Below are 27341 nucleotides of genomic sequence, written 5' to 3'. Positions count from 1 at the left end.
GCTGAGTGGCTTTTGGGGGACACCTCCCCATCCTGCCCACCAGCAGATGCTGCCTGGGTGGACACGCCCAGCTGAGGGTCCTGCGCCCGGGCGCCTGGGTGCCAGGCTGCCCTCCCTCCACCAGCCTCGGCCTCGCTGCTCTGGCCGGCGGGCTGCAGGGCGGGCCTTACCTTTATTGTGGCTTTGGGAGCAGCTGGCCCGGCAGGCTGGCCTGGCCCTGCTCACAAAGAAGACAATCCCCGGGGAAGCGTGTCAGCCACCACTGGTTCCTGGCTAGCTCCTCAGCACCAGAGGCCTGCTCAGGGCCAGGCCGAGACCGCTGGGCTTGTGGGAACCCCGGGGTTTGGCAGTAGAGCAGCCAAGCTGGGGGGGCGGCCCCTGGCCCCCGGAAGGTGGAGGAGCCCGTGCACATGTGTGTGGGGAGAGTGTGGCTGTGCAAATAGGCCCACGTGTCTGTGTGGGGGTGTGTGCACGCACATCACCACAGGACAGGGTGAGGAAACACAGAGGGCAGTGGCTCTCAGAGCTCCGGAAAGATCCGGAATCTTTTATCATTCCCCTCACTTCCCATTGCGGCTGCCTGGGCTAGTGCGTAATCCTAACCATGATAATAACAGGAATACTGAGGACTTATCCTTCGCTGGGTCCTGTTCCAAGTAGTTCCCATTTCTGAGTCCTGCGGAGGCCTGTCACCCCTTGAGGCCACACAGCCAGTGGGTGGCAGCACCAGGACGAGATCCCCAATCTGACTTCACAGCCTCTCGCAGAGGCCAAGCCAGGAGTCCCGTGTGGAATGGCAGCCTCTGCGCTGAGGAGGCCTCTCTGAGTCGTCTGCAGGGGGAGCTTGAGTGGGGGTTTCCAGCATCCCCACCCCCAGTCTGCAGTTCCTCAGCCCAAAGGGAATTTCTCTTTTCGTCCCCAAACGGGGAAGTTCCCTTTAAGAGCTGGACCACCCCTCCCCTGGCTCCAGGGCTGATTCTGGAAGTGTCCTCTCAGCAGGCTGGGGTACCTACCTTCCACCAGCAAGAAGAAGCCTTTGGGGTTCTTCTTCAGGATCTTGATGGCCACGCCCACCATCTCAGAGAGTGACGGGTCAGTCACATTGTTCCTGTTCAGCTCGTACTGCATGTCCCCAGGCTCGAAGAGACCTGCGGACACAAGGACGAGGTGGATGTCGCACGCCCTGGCCCTGCCAGGAGGACCACCAGGAGCCCGGGGTGTCTCAGGAACACAGGTTCCCACACCCAACTTGGGGGTGGTGTGGTGGGGGAGGAGCCTATCTGGGTGGCTCTTGTGGGTCCAGAATTGTGCCCACGGTTCCTACCATCTTCTCAACCACCACCAGGGTCCGGGGATCTCCAGGCCCATTCTACCGAGGAGGAGACGGACGCTCAGAGGTGTCCAGCTTCTTGCTGGGCAGCTGGGAAGTGCCAGATCTGAGATCTCCTCCGTCATCCTGCCTCAGCATGGAGGACCCAGGACACAGTGCCATGGCTTCAAGGCAAGGGCTCTGGCCTGGATCTGGCCAGGCAACGTGAACACAGGCGTATTTCCGTGGGAGCTTGGAGGGGCACCGGGGCCATGCCACTGTGGCACAGCAGGAAGTTTGACGTCATTGTCCCTTTTGTTCCCTGAGCTCAATTTTCTCTCTTGTGACATAGGAGAGTGACCACTCCTTGCCCGTGTAGCCCATCTGGGCGTTTCCAGTTCTGAGTGTCCTTCCAGAACACCTTGGCTGCCACGCGGGTGCACACAGCCGGACAGCTCCAACAAGGGACTGCCCACTCGGGCCACACGCTGTCCTGGGTGCTTTGGAAGCAGGTGGGAGTTGGCTTCCAAGATGGCACCCAATAATCCCTGTCCCCTGGAGTTCATGCCCTACTGTGGTCCCCTCCCACACTGGCCACCTAGGGCTGCCCCGGGCCCCTTGCCTACTCTCCATTCCCTGCGGAGCAGGGTCAACCATCAGGACGGGCAGAGACAACTTAACTGGCTTCCTCCCTGGCATGTCCCTGGGCTGACTCCGGCTCCCTGTCCCCTCCCTCTGCCCACCCCTAATCCAGGGGCAGTTTAAGCCTTGGCTCCCAGCCAGGGCTTGGCTGTCTGGGTCATACTGCTCTCAGCTGTGTGGCATGCTGCAGGCCACCGCCCTCTCTGAGCTTCAATTTCTCCTTGAGCCCGATGGGGCTGATCCCTTTGCACAGCCAGCAGGCTTCAGGCCTCCTTCCATGGACACACACCTTTCCTGACCCCTCCCAGGTCCTAGAAACGGATGACAAAGGCCCTAAGAGGGAGCAGGCCAGGGCTTCTCCTGGGGCCCGGGCTCACACAGCCCCAGCTGCAGGCCCCACTTACCCAAGAGGTAGTCCACGCTGTCGGGGTTGAGGCTCAGGAGCTCCGTGCGGTTCCAGACAAAGTAGGAGTGCTAGGAGGCAGGGACAGGGTCAGCGCGTGCGTCCCCAGCTGGCCTCAGTCTGGGGCATTTCATTGTTTCTTTCCATCATTTAACATCCCTCCCTGAGGACCCACCCTCCCTGACCTCAAGAAATGACAAGCAAATAGGCAATTCTAGTGGAGAATGCAGTGGGGCAGGACTCTGGGGAACTAGGAGGCGGTGAGCCCAGAGGCGGGGTCAGGGAGGGCTTCCTGGTAGAGGTGATGTCCTACCGGAGCCCCGGGGGCCAAGCAGAAGTTGTCAGGGGAGTCACGGGGCAAAGAGGAGGCAGGCCCAGGTCCCCAGGGCCATGGGTGCCCACTGAGGGGTAGGAGCTGTGTCTGGGGTGGTGGTAAGGCAGCTTCGCACCCTCCCTGTCTTGGGGTCCCCATCCAGGAGGGGAGACAAAGGAGGTGTAGCCTCCCTGGGGCATGTAGACACAGACAGAGGCAGGCCCAGCTCAGTCTGGAGACGGCACCGTTCAGGCCTGGACCTGGGGACCCAGGGCTGCCAAGAATCAGCTGTGTGTCCTCAGGACACCCCTTGCCTTCTCTGGGCAGTGGAATTGGGGTCAGTGGTCTTCAAAACCTCAGAGGCTGCTGTGGGGGGGGCAAGGAGACTAAAGTCGGGCTCCGAGTCCCTGCTACGTGAGGTCAGTTGGTCCTCACTTCAGTCCCCGGAGGATACTCCGTTTCACAGACAAGGACCCCGAGACACCCAGGACCTGCAGCTCCTAGGTGGTCACGGTGACGTTGATGAGACACGCACTCTTCAGGTCTGGTTTTCTAGAATGCCACCCATCCGGGACCAGACAGTGACCCCTCTGGCAGGACTCGGGGGCCATGGTATGGCCCCTCCCCATCTCGGGGCTCGAGAGGCAGTGCCAGGGCAAGAAGGGCGAAGCTCAGCCCCGTGTTCCAGGTGGGGAAACTGAGGCTGGGAGGGGTGGTGTCTCTGGCCAGCCTGAGCCGATGCAGGAGGCAGAAAAGGGCCAGAAGCCACTCAGTCCCACACCGCCCCAGACCCTGGGGGCCATAGCTGGGCCCTGTCCCCACCTAGTTCTTGGCCTAGCTTCATCCCACGCCTCCCCAGGGGCCAGTCCTGGCCCTGAGAAACCCAACCCCAGAGTGACATCAAAGCGGCTGCCAGGCTGCTCCCCACTGTCTTCAGCCTGACCACAGTCATTTCCAGACCCCAGCTGCCCCAAGCAGGCGCACCGTACAGATTTAAAGGGACAGAGCCTCTTCCCAGAGCCACAGCCTGGGACCCTCTCCAAGCCCCGCCCATTCCCTCCCCTGGTCAAAGGTCCCTGGTTCACACACTCCTGTGCCCTCCTGCCATCTGCCCAGGGCTACTGCTTCCACCCCTGCCTTCCACTTGCTAGGGACTTCCGGGCCCTTCCCTCGTGGCCTGTCCCCTCTGGGTGCCTGCAGACCCCAGGCTGCCCGCCATCAGAGCATAGGACATTCCCTGGGTCTGATTCATCCTTGCGCCTTGGGCTTCTGTGCCCTCCTCTGCAGGAAGACACCAGTTGATCACCTACTATGTGCCAGTCACAGGACTGTTGGTCCCTTAGAACCCGTGGAGGGACAGGTGGTGATCCCTATTCACAGAGAACACCGAGGCACAGAGTGGGTCCCCAGCCCAGGGTCCCCCAGCCGCCTGCTCGGGCTACCTTCTCTTTAGGCTTGAAGCTCTTCCAGATGTCCACGAGGTTCAGGCCGTCCAGCCGCGTGCCCCCAGCCTTCTCGTCCATCCTGTACTCCACGTCGGTTTTATTCTTAGGGAACATGTACTTCCGGCCACCTCCCAGGATCACCTAAAGGGGACAGGAGCCATCAGCACGCCGGGGTTCCAAGATGTCCAGAAGCCCCACGGCCCTGGCCTGTTCAGCTGGATTCCTGGGGTCCCTGGGGAGGTGGGAGACTTTCCCAAGTCCCCGAGTCCCGGGTCCAGCCCTCTCTGAGCCTCCACATTTTCAGCCTGGGAAATGAAATCGCTGCTTTGGGGCTTCTGGGTGAGACTGGAGCTTCCGATGACTTCATTACGAGCCTGACACGCCAGCTTCCACCACGGAAGAAAAGCCCTGCGTGTCAGGCACTGAGCCCCGAAGGCGCCCATCATTTCCCCATGAAGAAACTGGCACAGAAATGTGATTTCTTTGTCTTAAGGCCACACAGCCTAGTGGGAGGGCCAGGATTTGAACCCAGGGCTTCTCCGCCTCCAGCATCCCTGCCCTGCCAGGTCTGCTGAGCCCAGGACGGGCCTCCAGGGGCCTCCTCTCCCACCGTGAGAAGCAGCATGTGCTCAGGGAGCGGCCCCAGACAGGGAGGTCTCTGGGGCAGCCCAGCTGGGAGCAGCCCCTGCGGCCTGGGCCAACAGTGGGGACGGCCGCATGGCTGTGTAGTCACCACTGGGCTAATTTTACCCGCCGCGGCTGGCGTGAGCGGGCAGACGGACGCGGGACTGTTTGTTTTCCTTGGGAGTCCATGTTTGAAGTCCTGACTATTTTTAAGACAAGGGCCAAGAGCATAACAGTCGCTGCCCGCAGTGACCACCACACCGGTGTCCTCCTGTCACCGTGGGTGCCAGCCCAGGCCACTGCCCCAGGCCTGGCACCTCATGGGCCCTTTTTCTACCTTCACTCCATTTCCCACCTCAGGCTTGGTGGGGTGGAAAGGGAGTGTCCCAGCCAGCGGTAGACCTGGGGACTGTGCCCCAGGACAGCAGGGGTCACGGGACCTGGACAAGGTTTGGGTTTTGCGGTTGTACTCGGGTTTGAATCCAGACTCGCTCGCTTGTTGATCAAGGGCCTGTCGTTTTAACCTGGCTGAGCCTCAGTTTCCCTATCTATACATTGGGAACAACGTCCACTCGACTATCCCAGGAGGAAGTGCAGGGGTCCTCTACGGCCCCCCGACACCCACGGGGAAGCTTCCCAAGGAGGGGGTCCCCACCAAGTGACAATGAAAGCTATTTCCAGAAGGACGAGGTCCTTTGCAGGAGGGCGAAGCTCTGGGGAGGGGTGGCTGTGAGGGTAGAAGGAGAAGGGGACCCCAGGTCATGGGTCCCTTGCCCTCCCTCCCACCGTTCCCACAGAAATTGACCCTTGGCATTTTCAGAGTGGGAAATGGAGACCCCAGCCTTCTTGCTGGAGCCTCATAGTTTCCAATCCCAGCAGAGACTTCACACGGGCTCATTAAACTCCCAAATAACAGGCTTGCTGTTTGGCTTTGGGGTTTGGGTTTGTGTCTTTCTTTCTTTCTTTCTTTCTTTTTTTTAAGCAAGATATTTATTTTCAGGGCGGACACCAGGAGTTTTGTTTCATGTATAGCCTGGGGGCTGGGGATTCCGGAGTGGCTGTGGGGAAGGGGCCCATGGGGCTGGGAGAGGAGAGCGAGAGGAGGAAGGGGGTGGCACACAGCCCCCTCCTCACTCACTCCCTGGCCCATGTCCCGTGGTCCCTGCGGACACCCCCACCCTCGCCACCCCCCCCACCCCAAACATCTTCCCTCTACTCAGGCTGACCTTAAGCTCCTGGCGCCCCACGTGGGCTGCTCCTGCCAACCCTCCCCTGCGAGCAGCTGGTAACCACCCCGTGCTGGTACAACACAGTTCTCACACTCGGCCTCGTGGCCGCCTCCAGAGGCCCTGGGAGCCGGCAGGTGGGGCTCACTGTTCTTAGCGCACAGGTGGGGAGACCAAGGCTCAGGGAGGGGAGGGCCGTCGGTGGAGGCCGCGAGGGTCTGCAGGACCACTGTCCTGCAAGGGGGCTTCCCCTGCCACTCAGGAAAGGGAAGATGTTTGTAGAGGGCCAGGTGGCACCCGGAAATTAGGGGGTGCTGCATGGAGGACAGAGGGCAGGCCAGTGTGGCCGCAGAGAGAAGCAGGTGAGGGGGCCTGAGGCTTCCTCTAAGCCTCCCCGCATCCCCCCATTCCAGGCTCAGGGGATCCAAGTCTCCCTGATGTGCCCCTCGGGTACCCTGCAGCAGGTAAGAGGCACTGGAACAAAACAGAAATCCTCACTCAAGAACAGGTGTGCAGGCAAGGCCTGCGCACGCCACACACCCAAGTGCACGCTTTGGCGCAAGGACATGTGCTGTCACGTGAGAGCGTCCCGAGAACCCGCAGGACCGGGCCAGTAGGAATGTCCCAGGGATAAGCTCACTCGGTTCTTGCAACGGGCTCCCGGGGTAGGTCCGATTCAGGAGGAGATAAAAGGGGAGACTCAAAGAAGTTAAGGGGCCGACCCTAGGCCACACACCGAGCAAAAGGACAGGTCCTCCCCAGAGGGTCACTGTGTCACCCTCAACTCCCAGAGCTGGTGAGGGGGCAGCACGGCCCCAGGTTCTAGTTCACGAATGATCCCGGGGGCCTGGTTCTCAGGCTGTGGTGGCGGTCACTTGAGGGTTCACCCTGCAGCCCCGTCGCAGAGAAATCCTAACAGTGCCTGCCGGCCCCGACCGCAAATCCCCTACTGGGCTGGGAGCCCTCCCAGGTGTGTGGGGAGCCAGGCCAGGCGGCTTTCCCGGGCCAGCCCAGGGCTGCCCTGCCCTGCCCGGGCCCATCCCCACTCACGTCAATGTCCTTGATGTTGTGCATGAGCTGGTAGGCGATGTCCTTGCAGCCCTGCTTCAGGGCCTCCAGGGGCATCTCGTGGTCCGAGTACCAGTCCCTGTCGGCTGAGTGGGCGTAGGCGGCGCTGGGGGTGGCGTGGTTCACCCGTGTGGTGGTCACAATGCCCACGGATTTCCCTGAGGTTCAGAGGAAAAGTTGGCCCCTTGCGGGTGGGGACATCAGCTGCCCTCTCCCTCCCTCTGCTGGCTGAAGACTGGCCTCTGACTGCCTGGGCCTGGGTTTCCCTGACTGTATGAGGCAGAGGGCAACTGCCCAAAGAGGGTGGTGGGGTCCCCCTCCATCCACAACCCCAGGAACCTCCTGCAGGAATCCCTGGGCCCTCAGGTGGAGCAAGGTCCCATCACCTGGGTCTTTTGGCTTTGTCCCTTGACTCCAAAGTCCCTGGGGTAGGCCTTTAATTCCCAGGAGGAAGGGGAAGGAGTGGACCCCATGGATCCCCTCGGGGTGGCCTGGGCTCCGAGCTTTCCTCCTCATTCAAATCTACAAGGGGCTACGTTTTCAGTCCGATTTTACAGTCGAATGCACAGACCCAGGGACTTGAGCTGGGGCCACATCTAAGCAGCCGGGACCACGGGCCTTCCCTGTCCTGGAAGGGGCTTCGTGACCCCCTGGCGGACAGCTGGAGCCCTGGAGAGCTTTTCTCTACCTTCTCTGGTCAGAATGGCTGAGGCCCAGATAGCCATGGAGCATGGCCATTTCCCATAGCTGCTCACCCCTTGCCCCTGCCCCAAGGCTCACCAGCGTCCTTGGCCCAGCGCAGGATGGAGGTGACCTCGTTCCCCTGAGTGGTGTTGCAGCGGGTGCGCTCGGTGGCCGCGCTCACCCCCACGGTGCCCTCGTTGGCCTTCACTCCACACAGGTAGGCGGTGGCAGTGCCAGCACTGTCGGGGACTTGGGCGTTGGTGTTGTACGTCTGAAGGCAGGGGGCAGCGTTGGGGGTGGCCGGCCTTGGCCCTCCTTCTGCCACCCACCTCCACTCACGCCATGGGGACCAGGCGTGGAGGATGCCAGAGGCCCTTTACAGGCTTGGCTGGGCCCCGCTGCCAGAGGCCCCTGCAGAGCCCCAGGGTCATCTAACTGAGCTGCCTGCTGCCTGCTGCCTGGGCCCTGGCAGTGACGGGCAGCAGCCAAAGCCTCCAAGCTCTGGGGAGATGCTGGGCAGAGGCATGGGGGTCAGGCTGGGTCAGCAAAAGCCTCGCACTGGGTCTCTGGGGCTGCAGCAGCCAGCAAGGAGCCTGGGAACAGAGTCTCAGAGAAGGGAGCTGAACGGGGTCCCTGAAGAGTTGGGGGGCCTAGGGAGGCGGGGGAGGGGAAGGGGCCGGGAGACCAGCACTGACCTCTCTGCCACGCTCCTGCCAGGTGCCTCCTACCCCATCCTGACCTCCAACAGAGACCCAGATCTACCTGCCTATCTCTCTTCTTCACCAGCCCGGGAGCTCCCCAGAGGCACAGAAAAGAACCCAATCCCACTCTTCCCCTCGAGGAGGCCTGATGGAGTATCTGGGATGATTATTCTGCCCCCCCCGGAACAGGTGCTTTAGCGCTCCCAACACTAGACAGTTTACTCCAGTGACCTAATGAAATCCCCGATGGCCCGGGAGGGAGGGAGGGAGCCAGGGCCACTCTGTATAGGACACACCAAAAACACAGGCCAGTACACAGTCGGGATCGTGGTGACTGTCGGGATTGGGTGGGCTGCAGGGGCCTGGGGGACCCCTGGCTGCTGCCACACCCAGTTACTCGACCTGGGTGGTGGGTGTACAGACCCTGAAGCTCAGGGATGTTCAAGCTGCTCCATGGGCACTTTTTTCCGTGTTATGTCACACTTCAGCACAAAGATTTTTTTTTTTTTTAGAATCTATAAGTTAAAAGGCTCAAAATCAGGCTTGGGAAGTGGCTGCACAGTGGGGGACCCATAGTGACACCGAGGATGCCATCTTCCTGCTCTTTCCTCCAAGCAGCCCAAGCGAGAGGTAGGAGGCTCGGGCCAGGGCCCCAGGGCTGGGGCTCACCTTGGAGAGGGCCACGAAGGGGAACTTGTCCATCTCTAGCTGGGTCTCCTCTCCAGGTTTGTGGTGGAGCTGACCCTTGAGGATGCGGGCGGCCGTGACCGTGGAGACACCCATCCCTGTTGTGGGGGGGGGGGACTCAGTTTCTTGGGCTCCCGGCCTCCCCAGGCAGCTTTTAGGGGCAGTGGGCACCAGAGCAGGAGATGTCACAGGTCTGCCCCTCTCCTCCTCCCCTCCCCAGACCTCTCGGGGGCTGCTGGGCAGAGCAGACTTCTTAGGTCCCCAGCCTGACCCCCTCTGCAAGCCCCCTTCCCCAGAGCCCAGCCTCTTGGACACCAGCCCCTTTCGCTGCCTGGGCCCTGGCCTCACCGTCTCCCAGGAACATGATAACATTCTTGGCCACATTGGTATTGAGCTTCTGAAGCTTCAGGGCATTTTTCAGGGTCTCCTGAGCTTGATTTCGCCAGTAATTGGGGTCTTTCTCTTCCTCTGTGCAGAGAGAGGCAGTTATTTGGTGGAGGCTGGGGGACAGCCTCCCATCCCCGGATTTACAGACACCCCAGCACCTCACTGGTGGGGGCTGGAAAGTCAGAACTCGGGAGGGCGCGATGCTCGCCCACCTCAGACAACAGTGTGGTTTACAAACAGGCGCTAGAGCAATTACAAGGTGACATTTAACTGATTCAACAGAACAAACTGTTTCCAACTGCAGGAGTCCCCAGATGTGTCCAGCCATCAATTATAAACTCTGCTCAGCTTAGTCATTACGGCAGGTTCAGCAGGAAACCCACCAGGTGACAGCACTGGACACAAGACTTGCCTTTTGTCAAATGCATCAAATTTAAAGAGATCACGTCATCAGTCCTGGTAGGACAGATCAGCAAGGAGGGCAGGCTCCGATTGCCCGTCCCCCGCTCGTCACCAATAACTCCCATTTTGACAGTGCTTTAGGGTTTTGAGATAAACGAGGAATGTCTGTCTGTCTGTCTCATCTAGCAATCAATCCACAGCCTCAGCACCTGACAGACCTCAGTCTAAACCTTAGCTGTGCCAAGTACCAGCCGCATGACTGGGCACGTGACCTCCCTGAGCCGGTTTCCTCCCCTGTCAAATGGGGCAAGTGTCTCCCCTGACCCATGCAGAGGCCTCGGGTCCCCTCCCTGGGGGTGCAGAACTTCCCACTGAACGCAGCGTTTTCGTCTACTTGGGGCCCATCCAAGCTGCCTGTGGGGACCTAGAAGCCAGGAGGCAGAGTCCCTCAGGGATTCTCTCTCAGTGGCGCCCCCCCCTGAAGCGGGGGGAAGGCTGAGGTCTGAGAGGTGGAGGGTCAGGACCAAGGCCAGGGCTGGGGACATGAGGCTCCTCCCTGGCCTCTCGGGAGGGTCCTCTCCCTCGTGTGCATGGTTTCTGGGAGGCCGGCCAAGGGCTTCACACGCAGCCGCATCTGCGTGTAATCTGGAGACTCCCAGCAGAGAGACAGTGATTGGTGGAGGTTGGGAACAGCTTCCTGTCCTCCACAGCAGGAGAAGCACCAGGAGAGCACCAGGGAAGAAGGGGTCACTCACGCACGGACGGGCGAGGAGGTGCAGGGCTCCGCTCCAGCCCTGGGCCCAGCATGCCCACGCCCCACCAGGAGTGGCCCTGCGCGGCCCCGGAGCCCAGCCCCTCTGCCTGCCGCCTCCACCAGGGAGCCCAGCTCCGTCTCCTTTCTGGAAATGTCTGCCAAGTCCCCTGTCTCAGACCGTACAGGCCAAGTCCCCAGCTGGGAATCTGGAGGCTGTGGCCTTTCCATCCCGCTGTGTGCTGGCAAGTGCTGTCCCCTGAAGTTTCTCTCTCAGGAAACTGGGGCTGATGGCTGCCCACAGGCAGTTTGGGGATTTCTGAGGGAGAAACCTGGCTGCCACGTGACCTGGCTCCAATCTCCCTCCTGCCTTCCTCCACACATCACAGTCACAGAGCCTCTTTGGCCCCTTGGGGTGGCACTGAGAAGGTGAAGAACTTGTCCCCATCCTGACCACCTGCCGCCAGCAGCCTGGCTGAGGCCAGCCTGCCCTGCACCCGTTGCCTTCTCAGCACGGGCTCTGCCACCAGCCTGCCGGTCCCCGCTGTGCTTGCTCCTGCATTGAGAGCAGAACCCGTCTGTCACCCGAGCAGCCCCGGGGCCTGTTCCCTGAAAGGGTTCAATGAGTGTCAGACTGTCTTAATCATCAGAGATCTGGCTGAAGCCATGATGGCTTGAGACACCTGAATCCCAGAAGGCCACTGTTTCTAGACTATTAAATGCCACTTGCAAAAGCCTAAGGTAGGAGGCTACGTCAGTGGAGTCCTTCTCAGTGTGTAGAATATGGTTCTGTGATATGAGGTGTCCCCCAAAAGCTCACGAGGGAGCCAATGCAGGAGAGTTTCGAGGTGAAGTGATCAGTTTAGACCTGAACTGATCAGCGCATCCATCCCGACAGGGACGAACTCGGAACCCCTGAGCCCCAAGATAAACTTTTCCTCTAAAATTGTTCTTGTCGGGTCTTTTGGTCAGCACAGCGAGAAAGTGGACTGAAGCAGGCTCCATGCACAGGAAACTCAAAACAGCAAAAGACTACGGTGGCAGCCGGAGGAAGCCTGCTCCTGTGGCTTCTGGAGGGGGCTCTGGGGGAGGGGCCCAGAGAGTCCCACTGATGTCCTGTCCTGTGCCTGCGAATGATCTTCCAACCTGGTCACCGGGTGTGAGTACAGGTAAAGGTTCATCACAGTGTACACTGAAGGTCTCTGCCCTCCCCACGAGTCATACCTGGGGAAGGGAACGCAGTGCCGCTGCCCACCCGGAAGGTCAAGAGCGGAATGGGGGAGGGGGGTTTGCTACTCGCTGAAGACTTTTTCATTTGCTGCTTTTCATCCACCGACCCATCTTGCACCCAGGGGGACTGTGGGTGCTGAGAAAGCCAGGACTTCCATCAGCGTGACCTTGGGTCCCCAGGGGTCCACACAGGAAGGTGAGGTCAGATGGTGTGCTGGCCTGGGAATCCCGCCGTGCTTGGGGTCTATCCTGGGCCCTGCCACTGACTGCAGGGTCAGTGCCCTCTCTGCACCCCTGTCTATCATTTTCCTAAGAGACTGATGTTCACCTAGTGTCCACTTCCCGCTGGGCGGTGAATGTCCCACGTCATTCCCTAGCAGTCCCAGGGAGGGGGAACGTTATCTCTGCTGCACAGATGGGGAAACTGAGGCTCGGGGGGCCAAGTGGGGATTTCAGCAGCATGAAGGACAGCAGGAGAGGCTCGCCCCTCCGACGCCAGCTACAGAAACGCTGAGAAAGATAAACAGCCCCAACCAGCTCCGGCTTCAGGAAGGAAGGAGAGAGGGGCGGGAAAGCCCCACGAGGCAGAATTTAGGAGGAAGTTCAAGACCAGGGAGGTAAGCAGCTGCCGCAGAGGATGGGATGTGGTTCAGATGCAGGTCTGACAGAAGCTGATGTAATAATAGACACAGTTGGCCTCGAAACTGGAAGGGAAAGAGCCAGCCACGAGGAAGGGAAACGCCACTGCAGATCCGCGCGTCTAAGTGGGGATTTGAATTTAGAAGTGTAAGATCTGCAAACGGAGAGATTGACATGAGAACTTGTCAGGCCCTGAAAGGATCAAGGTCAAGACCACAGGGTAGGGACCCCTCCAATGCACCTCCAACAGGAAGATAAGACCAAACAAAACTCCCATCCAAGATGAGTTCCCAAGCAAGGACTCAAACCACGAGGAAATGTGAGCAAAGCCAGGACCTGGAGGAGTCGACAGAATTCATTATATTCCAGACAAAGGGGAGGAGAGGACCCCAGTCAAAGCATAGGCTAACACAAAGGGAGGAAGAGGGGCCTGGCCACTGAAGCACATGCAGGGGCAGAGCCGAGATTCGGGCTCTGCACACTTGTTTTCAATTCTCAAAGACCCTGGATGGTTCCATGACTTCACCTGCCCTCACCCTACCCCCCCACCTGCACCAGGCCTTCCCCGCCCTCCACCTGTGCCCCCCAGTCCTACCTGGCACTAGGGAGTTGGTAAGGCAGGTGCCAATGGCCAGTACTAGGAGTGGTGAAATCATGGCGCACCCCAAGAGCTGCTTCCTCTCTGGAGCCCAGAGATGCGGAGGATGTGGGTGGATATGGAGGAGGAGGAGAAGTGATCAACCGTTAGCTGATGTTCCAATCCTAGAAATTAGAAGGAAAAAAAACAAAGAATAGATGTGGGGGCACCGCTCTGGAGTTCAATTCTCCATTCAGGTGTTCGTAACTTGATTCATTCCACCAGTGTTTGCTGAGCACCTACTACAGGACCCGCATGGGGTTGGCCATTGGGAGCCAAAGCCAGGTGGGCTCCCTCTCTCTCTCTCTAGAAATGAAATCACAAAAATAGTTGCATAAGGATAAATAGGTTCTGGGCTGCAAAGTCGGTCCACCCCACTTCCCAGGAGACTCCCACTTTGAATCCACCCTGGCCGGGATGCAGGCTCTCTGTGTAGTGCTCCTCAGCTGTGGCTTGCCTCAGGGCCTCCTGAGGGCTTGGTAAGCATCCCCGGGCTCCAGCCCAGACTCTCTGACTGGAGTTCCCAGTTCCCAGGCGATTCCGATGCTGCCGTTTCCTAGACCACTCCCGGAGAGGCCTGTTCTGAAACACCTTTTGATGTTCTTGAGACTTTTGATGCCCTTTCCAATAGGGACCTTTGCTCCCACGGGACCCGTTTGCTACATTCTCTTCTAGAGCGGGTCATTTTTGATAAGAGACGTAAAAGCTGTTAGGAGGAATTATGGGAATAGGCTGCTGGTCAGGGTAGCTATTCTGGGTGGCCACATTATAGATAACTTAGGTTATTTTTTTCATTGTCTTTTCTATATTTCTTACATTTTCTTCTGTGTTGGGATGTGACATTTATTTGTTGTCTATTCATTCATTCATTCTTTGGTGCTAGAGGTTGAATCCAAGGCTTCATGCATGGTAGGCAAGCCACAAGTGACATCCCCAGCCCAGTTTCATAATATATTGAACAGTATTATTAATTAAAAAAAAAGACGGGAGGAAACACACGGACCATTGCAGTTTTTCTCTGGGTGGTGGGACTACGAATGATTATTTCCTCTTTAATTTTTTTTTTTTTTTTGATTTTCCAAGCTGCCTGAAATGAGCATGTATTAATGGCTTAAGAATGTTCTCAAACCGTGGTCATCCTGTTGGGATCACAAGGGACAACGCCACTGGCAGCTGAGAAATGGACTAGCCCTGTTGTGTGTGAACTGATGTGCAATTTTACATGGCAAGAGTTTCACTGGGAAATAGTTATTTCAACCAAAACCAAGATTTTAATGATTATTCCATTTGCTCTGGGAAAAGGAAATGACACAGATACCACCGTTAGAAAGGTGTTGTGAAAGATGAGAAGTCTCTCTTGTCCCTAGAGAAAGGGGTTGTGTTTCAACCTCAATGACAAGGGTCCTGGGGCAGGACTGTGGGCAGAGGGGGCCGGAACTGAAAGGAAATGGTGCACACCGAACATCTGACCGCACTTGACATTGAGGGGTGAAATTCTAGATGATTTCCAAATTTTTTCTTTGACTTTAGTTGCTAAAGATTCTATAGCAAATTCTACGACCAGAAGAAATATCATTAAATTGCTATAAAATGTATTAAAACATCATTATTCACCATAGTTTAAAAAAACCAAAGTTCCCCCTTTTAGGAGGCCGCCAGGACTGTCACTCATCCCGATGTTGACCTCTGAACTTCAGGCCACTTTACTCACTTCAAGTACTTCTCTGATTTCAAAACATTTCTTTCCTGGTCCATTTGGGCCTCTGCTCAGGGGATACCCAAGGGCAGGGACTTTGCCTTTGTTTATCTCTGTGCTTGGCACAGTTAATATTTACCCCAGTGGAAAGCCAGGGCGCTAAGGAGGGGAGTCGGGGGAGAGGAGTTGGCGGGGGAGGGGAGAAGCATCCAAAAATCTCTCTTTTGCGTGTGCAGAAAAGTGCAAGTGTTGGGGAGACTGGAGCGTGTTGGTGGAACGTCGACAGGTACAACACTGGGGAGCCAGCAGCACCCCGCAAAGCTGAGCATCATACACGAGCCCTTTGACCCACCTCGCTCCAACAGAGCCTTGCCATCAGCCCTCTTCAGGGCCGCTTCACAGTGCCCACGACATCAGGCTGGAACAACATACTGGGCTCATGACCTTGGACCCCTGAGGGTGGAGTCGGAATGATGGACAGCTCCGTGCAACAACATGGCTATGTTTGAGCCAGGGAAGATGACTAAGGGCACCTACAGTGTGGCTTCCATGATCCAAAGCACAGAACCCCATGGAGGGCGTCAGAGGACAGGACAAAGCTCCCCTGCAGGGTGTGGAGGCTGACAGGAGCACGGGGGAGCTTCCCAGTGCAGCTGCGCTGTTGATTGATCGGGGTGCTGGTCACGCCAGTGGGTTCTGTTCGAAAATCCAACAGGCTGCTAGTTCACACTAGGGACACTTTTCTGGGTGTGTGTTATACTTCAATAGGGTAAAAGTCACTCTTTGGAGCTGGGTGCGGTGGCGCACACCTGTAATCCCAGCAGCCTGGGAGGCGGAGGCAGGAGGATGGAGAGTTCAAAGCCAGCCTCAGCAACTTAGCAAGGCCCTGAGCAATTTAGCAAGACCCTGTCTCAAAATTTTTTTTTAAATGGCAGGGGATGCGACTCGGTGGTTGCGCACCCCTGGGTTCAATCCTGGTATTAAAAAAAAAAGTTACTCTTCGGGAGTTTATAGAAATGATCTATAAAGGACAGAGACAGTGTGCAAACAGGCCCGCACGGCCCTCCATGGTGTGTAAGACTTTCACTATGACTCCTCACTGATGGCCCCTGCCGTGGACAGAGAACTGATGATCTCCTCTTACAGACCAAGGCTCTCAGAGGAGAAGCCACTTGCTCAAGGTTACAAACGACAAGGTGGCATTCAGAACCTTGACCACAGGCCTTCTGATTCCAGAATTAGCAATGTGGCGACCACCAGTGACCCCCCCTGGACAGGGCTTCCTTTTCTTCAACTGGTGATGGGAGATTGACGCAGGAGTAGATTCTTCTTACCACCCCACAGGCAAGACCCAGGACAGCTGGGCAGCCCCAAAGCCTCTGGCGCAGTCTCTTGGTGATCAGCCGTCCCCCTATCCCTAAACTTGGCGGTCCCCAATCTGTGTGCTCTCACCCTTTGACTGCTACGGTATGCAACCCGTGGATGAGCGTGGGAGAGGTCACGTCACTGCAGCGTGGTGTCTTCCCACCAGGGACACAGCTCCTCTCTCCACTGATTCTTTGACTTGATGGGCATTCTTTGTCCTCAGCAGATGGATCTGGATATGTTGTTAACATGGGCACCTTGGACTGCACTTTGGGGAAGCTATCATAAGTGATATTGTTTCTGAAATTGTTCATCGCTGGTACCTAGAAGTACCGCAGGTTCTCATGTTCTACTTTGTATCCTATGACCTTTCCAAACTTACTAATTCTAGGAATTCTGTGTGTAGGTGGGTCTTCCTTGGCATTTTCTATGTAGATAATCATGTCATCTACCAAGCGTTTCAGTGTTTCCTTTTTTAACCTGTATCCTTTTTCCAATCTGTATTTTTTTTTTCCTTTTTATTTATTTGTTTTTGTGGCACTAGGATTCCAACCCAGGGGCACTCTGCCACTGAGCTCCATCCCCAGCCCTTTTTTTTTTTAGTTTTTATTTTGAGACAGGGTCTCACTAAGTTGCTAAGGCTGGCCTTGAACTTGCGATCCTCCAGCCTCCAGCCTCTGGAGTCACTGGGATTGCAGGAGTGAATGCACCACGGCCCCAGCTTCTAGTTCCTGAGATTCAGGGAGAAAGTCCAGCCTTTTGGCAATCAGGGGTTGGGGGGGCATCTTGAGGTGTGAGGCAGAGAAGAGTTTGTGGTGTAAAAATCAGGAACTTGGCTTTGGACATATAGAGTATGCGGTGTCTCTAAGAAGTGGAGACACTGAGCGGGTGTAGTGGTGGCCACCTGTAATCCCAGCAGTTCATGAGGCTGAGGCAGGAGGGTCACAAGTTTGAAGTCAGTCTCAGCAATTCAGTGAGGCCCTAGGAATTTAGTAAGATCCTGTCTCAAAATTAAAAAAAAAAAAATTAAAAGGGCTGGGGCTGGGGCTGAGTGGTAAAGTGTTTCTGGATTGTATCCCCAGTACAAAAAAAAAAAAAAAAAAAATGGAGACATTGAATGGGCAGTTGGCATTTGGAAGAGAGATCTTGGCTAGAGGCATACATTTGGGAATCATGGTCATGTGGGTAGCAGTTGTGGCCTCGTGAAACTTAAGGAGATCATCTGGAGGGAATGGGGGCACAGAGACCTATAGGGGACAACAGCCCTTGGGAAACAGGGCACTGAAAAGCTCTCTCTCTCTTTTCCTCTTCCTCCCTCCCTGCCTGGTACTGGGGATGGAACCCAGGGCCTGGCTAGGCCAGCGCTCCACCTCTGAGCTACATCCAAGGTTTTATGAAAAAGGTTTTATGCCACAAACCTATGGAAACCGTCGTGCTGTTGGGAAAACTGTTGCAGATTCTCTTCCACCAGGGCTTGTGATTACAGGCGCTGTGGTCAAGCTCTCCGTCCACAGCTGGGAAAATGCGGGAGTCCGAGCGCGAAGGCGCCCCTACGTGGCAGCAGGATCAACCCTGGCGGTCGCGCTTCAGCACGGAGGGCTGCGGCCACAGACAGCCAGCGAGTCGCGACTTACAGCGACGTGTGCAAATCCAAGGACCTACTAGACGCCTCAGAGACGCCTCAGCACGAGGACCTCTGGGGAGGACAAGGAGCAGGGATGACAATAAAGCAAGGGCGGAGCGAGAATGGGAGCTCACTCAGGGAGAACAGGGGGACAGGGGCCGCGGGGGCGTAGCTATCCTTGTGGCCACGTGTGCCCAGCCTGCGGCTCTGGAGAGCCAGGGCCACCTGCCCCCTGGCCCGGCGCACAGCCGCTCTGCCAAGGCGGCTTAACCAGGCCGTGCGTCCAGGCCAGGGCGGCCGAGCGCGGGCCCAGGGCTCTGCACTGGGATGGGCTTGGCCTGGACCAGGTGCCCTCTCCTCTCTGCCCAGGACCGAGAGGGGGTGGGGACCTGGGCGCTGTGGCTCCTCCTCGCAGACCCTCCGCCTCTTGGGAGGAAGCTCCAGTGGCCTCTGGCAGCCTGGGGGCGTGCCCAGTCCGGGGCTTCGGGGGACCCGGCTGTCCACTGCCCTCTGCCAAGTTCCACCAGCTGAGAATGGGGCCTCGGTGCCGCCAGCCCCTTCGCCACCCGCCGCCTCCCGCCGGGCCTTCTCTGCCAGGCCCTGCTACGTGCCCTGACTGTCTACGACAGCCCCGAGGAGCGGCTGTTTGGCAGGACATGGCGGTGGCCGAGGGGCCAGGCTGGGCCCTGGGGACTATAGCATCTAAGCCCCGGAGCACCTGGGAGCCGGTGAGAACCAGCCTGAGTCTCCGCAGATCCAGGACCATCAGAAGACAACGGAGAACGCTCAGCGTTGTCCCTGTGACCCGCCACATGGCGTCACAGCCCCACCTGAGAGCTCGGGGACAGAGCAGAAGGCCAGCGACTGCGGGGAACACCCAGCTCACCCCAGGCTCAGCCTCCCGCCATGGAGAGGGAGCCCCAGCCCACGCCACTCAGCCCACAGAACAACACTCAGCAGGGGGGTGTCCCTACCTGAGTGGCCCGGCCAGGCGGCCCGTGAAGAAGCAGAGCAGGCCCAGGGCCAGCATGAAGAAGAGGAAGCTGAGGACGGCCATGAGGACCACGTTCAGGGTGGGCACCAGGAAGGCCATCTGGAGGGAGGGAGCCCTCAGGAGGGACCACCCTGCACCCACTGCCACTGGTCTTGGACCCTGGCTCCAGAGCCCTGGTCAGTGGCAGGGACCTGGCCTTATCCCCAGGTTAATCCTGGTGATTAGCTGGGGGGGGTGGCCCCGGGGGTCCCCTCCCCCACTCCAGCTCCATTCAGGGGAGGGCCCTGAGGCTTGTCATTCACCTCTGTCCACACGTCCCTCACTACTGAGTGCCTGCTGGATACCTGGCTGTGTTCTAGGTTCCCAGGAAACATGGGGACAGCACAGACTGTCCACCTGGAGATTACGGATGAGGTCGTGCAGATAAAGCACCTTCTATGTGCCCACTCCCAAACCGAGGCTGCGCCATGTCCAAAATAGAAGCAGCCGTACTCATTGAGCACCTACAGCATGCCCAGCTCCATTGGAGCTAGAAGCTCAGAGGCGTAGCGATGGCGTAAGGGTTCAAACACAGCTGCTGGCCCTGAACGGGGGGGGGGGGCACCAGGCCTGCACCAGGACAGCGGGAGGTCCTTATCATTGTGCTAATGCCCGTGGTCACCCGAGGGTCAGGGCCCAGGATGGAGCATGAGCTGCTGCCGGCACAGAGTGCCCTTTCTGCTTCCTGCCCAGTCTCTCTGGGGTCCCAGGAACATCCCACAAGTCAGGCTGGGGACCATGGCCCCTGTCCCACAGACTCGGAAACAGGCCAAGAGCTGATGCCCCTGGACACACACAGCTAGGTGCCCTGAGCCCTGGCTTCTTCCTGAAACCTCAGGAGACGATACCCAGGTCAGGGAGATGCTTCAACCCTCCTGGTGCCAAGGCAGGTCCCCTCTTCCCGACTCCACAAGGGCCACTGAGCTCACCAAGAGAGCAGAAAGCCAGGCACCTGCCCCTGCTGACCCTGGGCCTTCCCCACAGTCCCGTCCCTAGACTCAAACTGAAGCTCACTCACCAATCCCAGCCACGCGGGAGGAGGGATCAGCAACCCAGGGACGGATGGGGAGACTGAGGCTTAGCAGGGAAGTCACTGGGTCCCCTCTCAGGTGGCCAGCGGGTCTGTCCAAGCCCTAGCCCCATCATGTCTTGGCTGTGTGACACAGGGTCAGCCCATGCACCCCCGAAGCTGTTTCCCAATCTGTCTGACACCGGTCTTCCATTCAAGAGAGCACCAAGGTGTGCCAGGTGCTCTGGACACGCACTAACATAATCCTCATCAGCAACCCTAGCGAGGCCAAGCTGTCCCCACACAGGTTCAGGAACCAAGGCCCCAGTGGCCTCGGAGAGGATGGTCCTGGGTCACAGATGCTGAGCCAGGCCCTCACAGCCCCCACACAGGACCCGCCCAGGGTCACACCTGCATCAGGCTCACCCAGGGACCCTCACTGACTCATTCAGCTCCTGGGACACCTTCAAAGGCAGCCTCATAAGGTGATGAGACCCCTGGAGGATCACCTTGCGCCCCCAGCCTGGGCCTGGCGGGTCTCACGGGGTCCTTGGGGAGCCCCATCCAGAGCTGGAGTTCCAGACTACCTGGGCTTGGAGGGGCCGCTGGGTGATTTCCCAAAAGTACCAGGTTGCAAAAATCACGGGGTGTTTGTGGGAAAAGTCCTGTCCCCAGTGGTTCCAGGGACAGGATGGTGACTGATGAGTACATGAGCAATTTTCTTGGGGATGGAAGTGTTCTTTGTAATGACCTGAGGTACTTTGGGAGGGGCTGTGACTCCCTGCTCCTCCCCCCTGCAGACAGGGAGACACACAGGGGCCAGTGGAGCCTGGTCCCTGGGGCTCTACTTGGTCTTCCTGGCTCCTCCCGGGGAGCGGAGGGATGGGGTAGGGCTGGGCTGGGCTGCTGCAGCAGACTTGCAGATGGCTGGAGCAGCTGCCTGGGCCGGAGCCCGCTGAAGACCAGCCCAGAGAAGTCTCAGCTGCAGGGTCACCGGGAGCGGTGTGGAATCTGCCTGTCAACCAAGCAAGCATCTCTGGCACCCTTGCTGGCGGGACTTTATTCATTTACTGGTGGAAGTTATTTATGGCTGCCATTAAGCAGCCTCTGGGTGAAGGGGCGGGAAAGGAATGTGCGCTGGTCAGAGTGGGCTGTAGGTCACATCCAAGGAGGGACTTCCCCAGAGGGCGGGGAGCCAGGAGTGGGGGATGGAGCCAGGCTCAGACCTCTGGCCGCTGACAGCACCCCAGCCCAGCAGGAAACAGGTATGGGAGGGCCCAGAAGTGTGGGTGCCAAGCTGCTGAGTCCCCAGCCTCGACACCTAGTGTGCTGTGCTCCCCAGACTGAGGGGATCCCTGCCACCCATCTGATGTCCCCCCCCAGTCCAGCCCTGAGCCCCCAGAACCTGGGCCCTAGACCTTGGTGGCAGTCGTCAGAGCCTTAGACAGCCAGATGGCTGCTGCCCCACCAGGCGTGAGCTCCAGAGAGCAGGCAGCACCCTGGTGGGGACTGTGGTGGTGGCAGGACGGCCCCACAGGGACGGGTGGCTGAAGTGGCAGCTCAGCAGCACCAAGAGTGGGCGCTGGACCAGGCGGCCTGGGCATTGCCTCTGCCCCCTCCAGCCGGGCACTCAGGGCGGGGCCTCGCCTGGGCTCAGCAGCGGTCACCTGCACAGCGGGGGTGGGGGCTGCTGGAGGGACACGAGAGCGCCTGGGACAGGCAGGTGGGAGCGAGCGCTGGCCAGTAACTCCGACGGGGGAGGGGACACGTGAAAGGAGCAGCACAGGAGCAGGTGAGGGCCAGGAGCAGAGGGACCCGTCTGCCCGCTTGGCCGGGCACGCCCCGGGTTCCCACGCCCCGGGTTCCCACGCCCCGGGTTCCCACGCCCCGGGTTCCCACGCCCCGGGTTCCCACGCCCCGGGTTCCCACGCCCCTGCTCCTCGGGGCCCAAGGGCTTCGAGATTCTAGAACCCAGAGCCCAGCGCTACCAGGCACCTGCAGGTGGTTGACGAAGGACAGAGGCCGACACCTCCAGGGGCTGAGTCCTGAGGGGTCCAGACCCGCCCCCACGCACGACGGGAGGACAGGTCCCCACCCCACCCAAGCAGCGGGAGGCCCTTGGCTCCTGAGGGTGCAGCTGGCTCTGTGACAGAGGCGCAGGGCAGAGGCGGCGGAGGCGGCCTCCTGGAGGCCCCTGTGCAGAGGCTGAGAGGGCGCAGACAGGGTCGGGGGATAGGTGGGCGGGCGGCAGGCGGAGGTGGCCTGGGCCAGCCCCAGGATCTGCCCAAGGCCTCGGCAGAGCTGCGGCAGGCCCAGGGCCTGGGTTCCAGAGCCAAAGCTGGCCTGAGGCTCCCTGGGGCACGGTGACAGTCCCCATGCCACAGTGCGGCTCTGTGGGCAGAGGACTGAGCCAGGCCGAGTTCAGCTGTGGGAGGAGCAGCAGCAGGAGCGAGGGGTGCAGGGCCAGGGACACCATGCCTGAGGCCTGGGACGGTGGCTCTGTGGGCACATGGGCTTCCGCCAACCCCCGGTCGGAACATGTTCTGTCCCAGGCTACCGAGCTCCGCGCCAAGCCTGGAAGCTGAGCAGGGAAGAGGTGGGGGACGGGGGTGGCACATGTGCTCTGTGTCTCCGAGATGGTCGCCAGCCCCCAGGCCTGGCACCCCACCCAGCACCCCTGCAGCGGGAGCCTCTCGGAAACCAGGAGGAGTCCCTGTTCCATCCTTGTCCTCACAACATCAAGAAAAGAAAGGCACAGAGAGGGTGCATAACCTCCCCAGAGTCACACAGCACACATCAAAGGCAGGGATAGGTCTCCCCACTAACCAGCTAAGGATTTGGGGACCACAAGGCAATCAGTGAGGCATAGCATAGACACCAGTGTTTCAAAATTCTAGACACTAATGATTTGCGTCAATTAAAGAACATTTCAAACAGTATTCTAGAAAAATCCCTGTTTTACATAATTTGTCATCATGTTGCTTATAATAATAGCAAACCTTTTCATAGCCCATACTATGTTCCAGGCACTGTTCAAAATGTTGCACCTATATTGACTCATTTAATCCCCCAAACAACTTGCAAGGTAAACACTATTATTATCCCTTTTATACAGACAGTAAAACAAAAGCACAGAGAGGTTAAGGAGCTCACCCAACTAAGTGAACAAACCCGATTCAGCTTGACTGTGGATGTTTCCGACTCTCAGACAAGACCAGGTGGGCACCAGCAACTGCACCATGTCACATGTACATGGCATCCACACCACACCTCTGTGGGTGACTGGACTGAACAGCGGCCACAGGACCGCCCAGTACACTCTGCCCAGATGCTATTCACCGTATCTGCCTCGCAGGCCCCTGGGGAGGGTTTCCCTCTACTGAGGTGACTTGCCCAAGGTCACACAGCAGGAGTGGCCCACAGAGTTAGCCTCTGGGTCCAACTCCCTGACCTCTGCCCAGCCCCCTTGTGGGCCTCTGCAGGGGGACTGGCCTGAGCCCTGTGCGGGAGGGGCTGGACTGGAGACTTGGCTCTGTCCCTGGCCAGGCAAGGTGACCCTGGACACGCCCACCTCTCCCACAGTCCCCTACTCCAGTTTCCCCAGGAGACCAGGGCCAGTGACGGTGACGTCCCACCCAGGGCACCCACCTCAGCAGAGCTTCCGCGGCTCACTGGCTGTGTGTCCTTGAGCACATCATCTCGCCTCCCTGGGCCTCAGTGTGCTCGAGTGTTCAATGGGGACACTCATGATGAGTGCCTGTCCTCAGGATAACCCCCTATAGCACAGGCTAGCCTGGCTTCCCATGCAGAGAGAAGTTAAGTAACTTGGCCAGGGTCACACAGCCATCAACAGGAAGGGGAGAAGCTCTTGACGGGGCACCTACCATGTGCTGGGATCTTCTCCCTCAGTCTTCTGAGAACCCCGTAAGGTTGGGATCTGCAGCTCCAGGTCAGAAGAGAAAACCAGGGCCCAGAAAGGGAGGAGGTTCAGGGTCAGGCCCAGCAGTGTGGGAGGGCTGGGACCAAGGCCAGACCTGCGAGCAGTGTGCTTGCCACCCCCACCCCGTCCTCTGCCAGGACAACCTCGCGCCTCCTCGGCCTCCCCAGGCACAGGAAGCCCACGTCAGCAAGGCTGTGACCTGTGTCCGGGTGGGGGACCCGGCAGCGAGAGGATACCGTGCCGGCTGTGGCCCTGCGATGGTCCCCACGTCACGTGATTGCTGCCTCCTGGGACCCCTCCCATCGGACAGAGGGCTCCTCCCTGCAGGGAAGCTCGGGTCTCCTGGGCTCCCCTCCCAGGGACCAGAGGGGCTGCCCAGGGTCCTGGGGGATCCATGTGTGAAGCAGGGAGGGCCGACTCCGTGGGGCCTCCACAGCCAGCTCCGACAAGATGTCCTCGTCAGCCGTTCCCCCGCTGTCCTGACAGACCTGACAGCGACCACTAGAGGAGGAAGAGTTTATCTGGGGGCTCGAGGCTTCAGAGGTCTCAGTCCATAGATGGCGGGCTCCATTCCCCAGGGCTCAAGGGGAGGCGGAACACCCTGGGGAAGAGTGTGGTAGAGGGAAGGGCTCACGGGGTGATCAGGAGGCAGAGACTCGCTCACCAGACACAAAAGATATGCCCCAAAGGTGCACCGCAAGGCCACGGCCTCCAGCCACACCCCACCTGCCTTGTGACCACCGGGTCAATCCCATCAGGGCACTAACTCACTGAGGCGCTCACAACCCAGTCATTTCCCCCTGGGAACCTTCTCACATTTTCTCACACACGAGCTTTTGGGGGACACCTCACATCTAAATGATAATCTTCCCTCTCTGGCCCCCAGAAGCTCATGTCCGTCTCACAGCCTCCTCTGTGGTCCTCAAGGCCAGCCCACATGGTGAGCTCCGGTAAAAATCAAAAGCGATTTACAAGTATCCGCTCTATAAAGGCCCAGGAGGAACATTCCCATTCAGAAAAACAGGGACACGGAAAGAAGGGATGGGACCCAAGCGAGACCCAAATCCGGCTGGTCAAACAAGCCCTCTGTTCCGTGTCCAGCTTCCGGAGCACGTGGGTGGCGTCAGGATGTTCTCTCCAAAGGGCTGTGTGGCTCCGCCCCTGTGGCCTTGCTGGTTGCGGCCCACGGGGCCTCTCTCTGGGTTTGTCTCCGATGGGTTCCTGCAGCGTTCTTAGGACAATGGTCCAAGTTACTGGCACTTCTCAATCTCGGGGTCTCCGCTGCGGCTTCAGTTTCCTCCTCACATCTCCACGCGTCACTCTCTCAGCAGAAACCCTGGGACCCTGCATTCCTGCAGAATCAGCACCCATGTGGTTGACACCAAGGTCTGCCACCATCTCGAGCAGTTGCCAAGCCTCCAAGGGCCACAGCTACAGCAGCCTCTAAGTGCCTAGGTGGCGGAGATGGCGAAACTACTTCCTAGGCCACCCAGTGCACGGAGGGGACCCCACTGGTCTCAAGAAAATTTTCACTTTTACAACCTTGATCTGGAGCTGGGTGTGGTCTTGCCAACTCCTGCAATGCCCTCTTATTATCTCTGGGCAAAGTCTTTAGCGTTTCTTTAGTAGTAACGATGTCTTTAACAATTGCAACTTTCTTAGTTCCAGTTTTACTCCAACCTTTCAAGTTCAAGCTTTTCAAATATTTCTACTCTACTTTTTGCTCCTGAATATCACAATTTAAACTTGGCTAAAAAGCCTCCAGCAATACCTATGCCACTGCCTGAATATTATGCCGCTTAGAAATTTCTTCTGCCAGATTAAGAAGTCCATCACTTTTAAAATCAACCTCACAGAAAGTCTCAGCACTCGGGAAAAATACAGGCAACTTCTCAGCCAGAACATAACATGAATGGCTTCTAGTCCAATTACCAATAGTGTCTTCCTTTTCCTCTGAAACCTCATGAGCCCAGTCTTTACTGTCCACAGTCCTATTGAGATTCTGGTCTTCTGAGCTCCCACCAGAAACACCCATTAAGCTCCACTTAACAACAATCTTAGGCTTTTCCAGCTCATATCACTCAACTTTCCGAAGCTTCTCCCAGATTCCAAAAAGCTCCAAAATCTTCTGAACCACACGGTCAGGTTAGTCCCAGCACCAACCCCACTCCTGGTACCAATTTCCGTTTTAGTCAGCTTACTTGCTGCTTTGACTAAAAGACCTGACATGAACAATTAGAGGAGGAAAAGTTTATTTGGGGGGGCTCACGTTTCAGAGTTCTCAGTCCATTAACAGCCAGTCCCATTCTTTGGGGCTTGAGGTGAGGCAGAACATCATGGTGGAAGAGTGTGGTGGAGTAAAGGGCTCAGGTCATGATGATCAGGAAGCAGGGAGAGAGCTTCCACTGGCCAGATACAAAATTTATACCCCTGTGGGGGGCCCCCTGCCTGTGGGCTGAGCATCCTCTCTCAGCCTTGAGTAAGGGGGTGTTTGGTCTGGCACTGCACTCCACTCACTGTGTGAAGCAAGTGGCCTCCACCTTTGCTCTGCAAAGAAGTTTGCCCTAGCCCCAGACTTGGGCATTACCCAATGGGATTGGACAACCCCCGTGTTTTGAAACCCTATCTCCTGCCTTATTTGGTGAAGAACATTCCATCGAAGCTCCTTTGTGTGTCCCCCACACACACAAAATAAACAGATTCTGGGTGCACGCTCTCTTTCCAGTGCTGTCCAGCGTGCAAGCTGACCCTTAAGGTCGCACAGCCGCCCCACCCTTGATCTGAGAAACTCATGTCCGTGTGTTGCATGATTTCTTACCGGTTTCTTAGCTTAATACTGCAGCCAGTTCTTTTGAAGCCAGCTCATCCCGTCAGTGTGGGTAGCTGGCGAGATACCCCAAAGGTACGCCTCCAATGCCCACCTCCTCTAGCCACGCCCTACCTGCCCTCAGCTGCCATCAGGGGATTAATTCCCTGATTGGGTTGAGGCTCTCATAACCCGATCATTTTACCTCTGAATGTTCTCATATTGTCACCCACATGAACTTGGGTGGTCACCTCACATGTAACCCATAACACAAGGGAAGGAACTCAGCAAACTTTGAAGTTTGATGCTCTCCCCCGCTTCCCCTCTGAGGCCTGCAGGATACCTGCTATCATTTTGGGCCACTCAAAATCCATTTCCTTTCCTAGCAATACCACAGTGTTCCTGAGAAGCGGCCCTTCCCTCTTTGGCCTGGTTTGCGTGGGATTATTTCCGCCCCTACGTGCAGGAGGGCCCTAACTGGCACAGCTGGAAGACACTTCTCCACCTGGATGGCTGTGTCATGAGAGTTTTCAGAAGGCACAATAGAGAGATGCAGAGTCTGTTTTTCATGATATTACTTGGGTTCCTGGATGCAGCCATGCCTGAAGCTCACATCTGAACATTCTGGTAACAATTAATTCCCCTTACTGTTTGCCTTGGCTTTTCTGTTACTAGGAACATAGTCTCTGAGCTCAGAGGTCAGTTCCACTAGGTTTTCTA

At 57.9% G+C, this 27341-nt stretch overlaps 1 protein-coding gene across 2 annotated transcripts in view; it reads right to left on the bottom strand.

Moving 5' to 3' along the window:
* Alpl (alkaline phosphatase, biomineralization associated) overlaps nt 1-27341 on the bottom strand; it is a 53158-nt gene that overhangs the window by 2787 nt on the left and 23030 nt on the right. For both annotated transcript variants that reach the window (XM_027937340.2, XM_071618695.1), the window contains exons 2-9: nt 13107-13273; nt 9451-9570; nt 9085-9200; nt 7811-7985; nt 7013-7188; nt 4110-4253; nt 2356-2425; nt 1014-1148 (exon numbers count right to left, since the gene is read on the bottom strand). In XM_027937340.2, coding sequence (XP_027793141.2) covers nt 1014-1148; nt 2356-2425; nt 4110-4253; nt 7013-7188; nt 7811-7985; nt 9085-9200; nt 9451-9570; nt 13107-13167 — 997 coding nt within the window. In that variant the 5' untranslated portion in view covers nt 13168-13273. The remainder of the gene's footprint in view (nt 1-1013; nt 1149-2355; nt 2426-4109; nt 4254-7012; nt 7189-7810; nt 7986-9084; nt 9201-9450; nt 9571-13106; nt 13274-27341) is intronic.

This window comes from Marmota flaviventris, chromosome 10, assembly GCF_047511675.1.
Source record: "Marmota flaviventris isolate mMarFla1 chromosome 10, mMarFla1.hap1, whole genome shotgun sequence".
In the NCBI taxonomy this organism is placed as follows: domain Eukaryota; kingdom Metazoa; phylum Chordata; class Mammalia; order Rodentia; family Sciuridae; genus Marmota; species Marmota flaviventris.
This window is presented reverse-complemented; position numbering and strand designations above follow the sequence as displayed.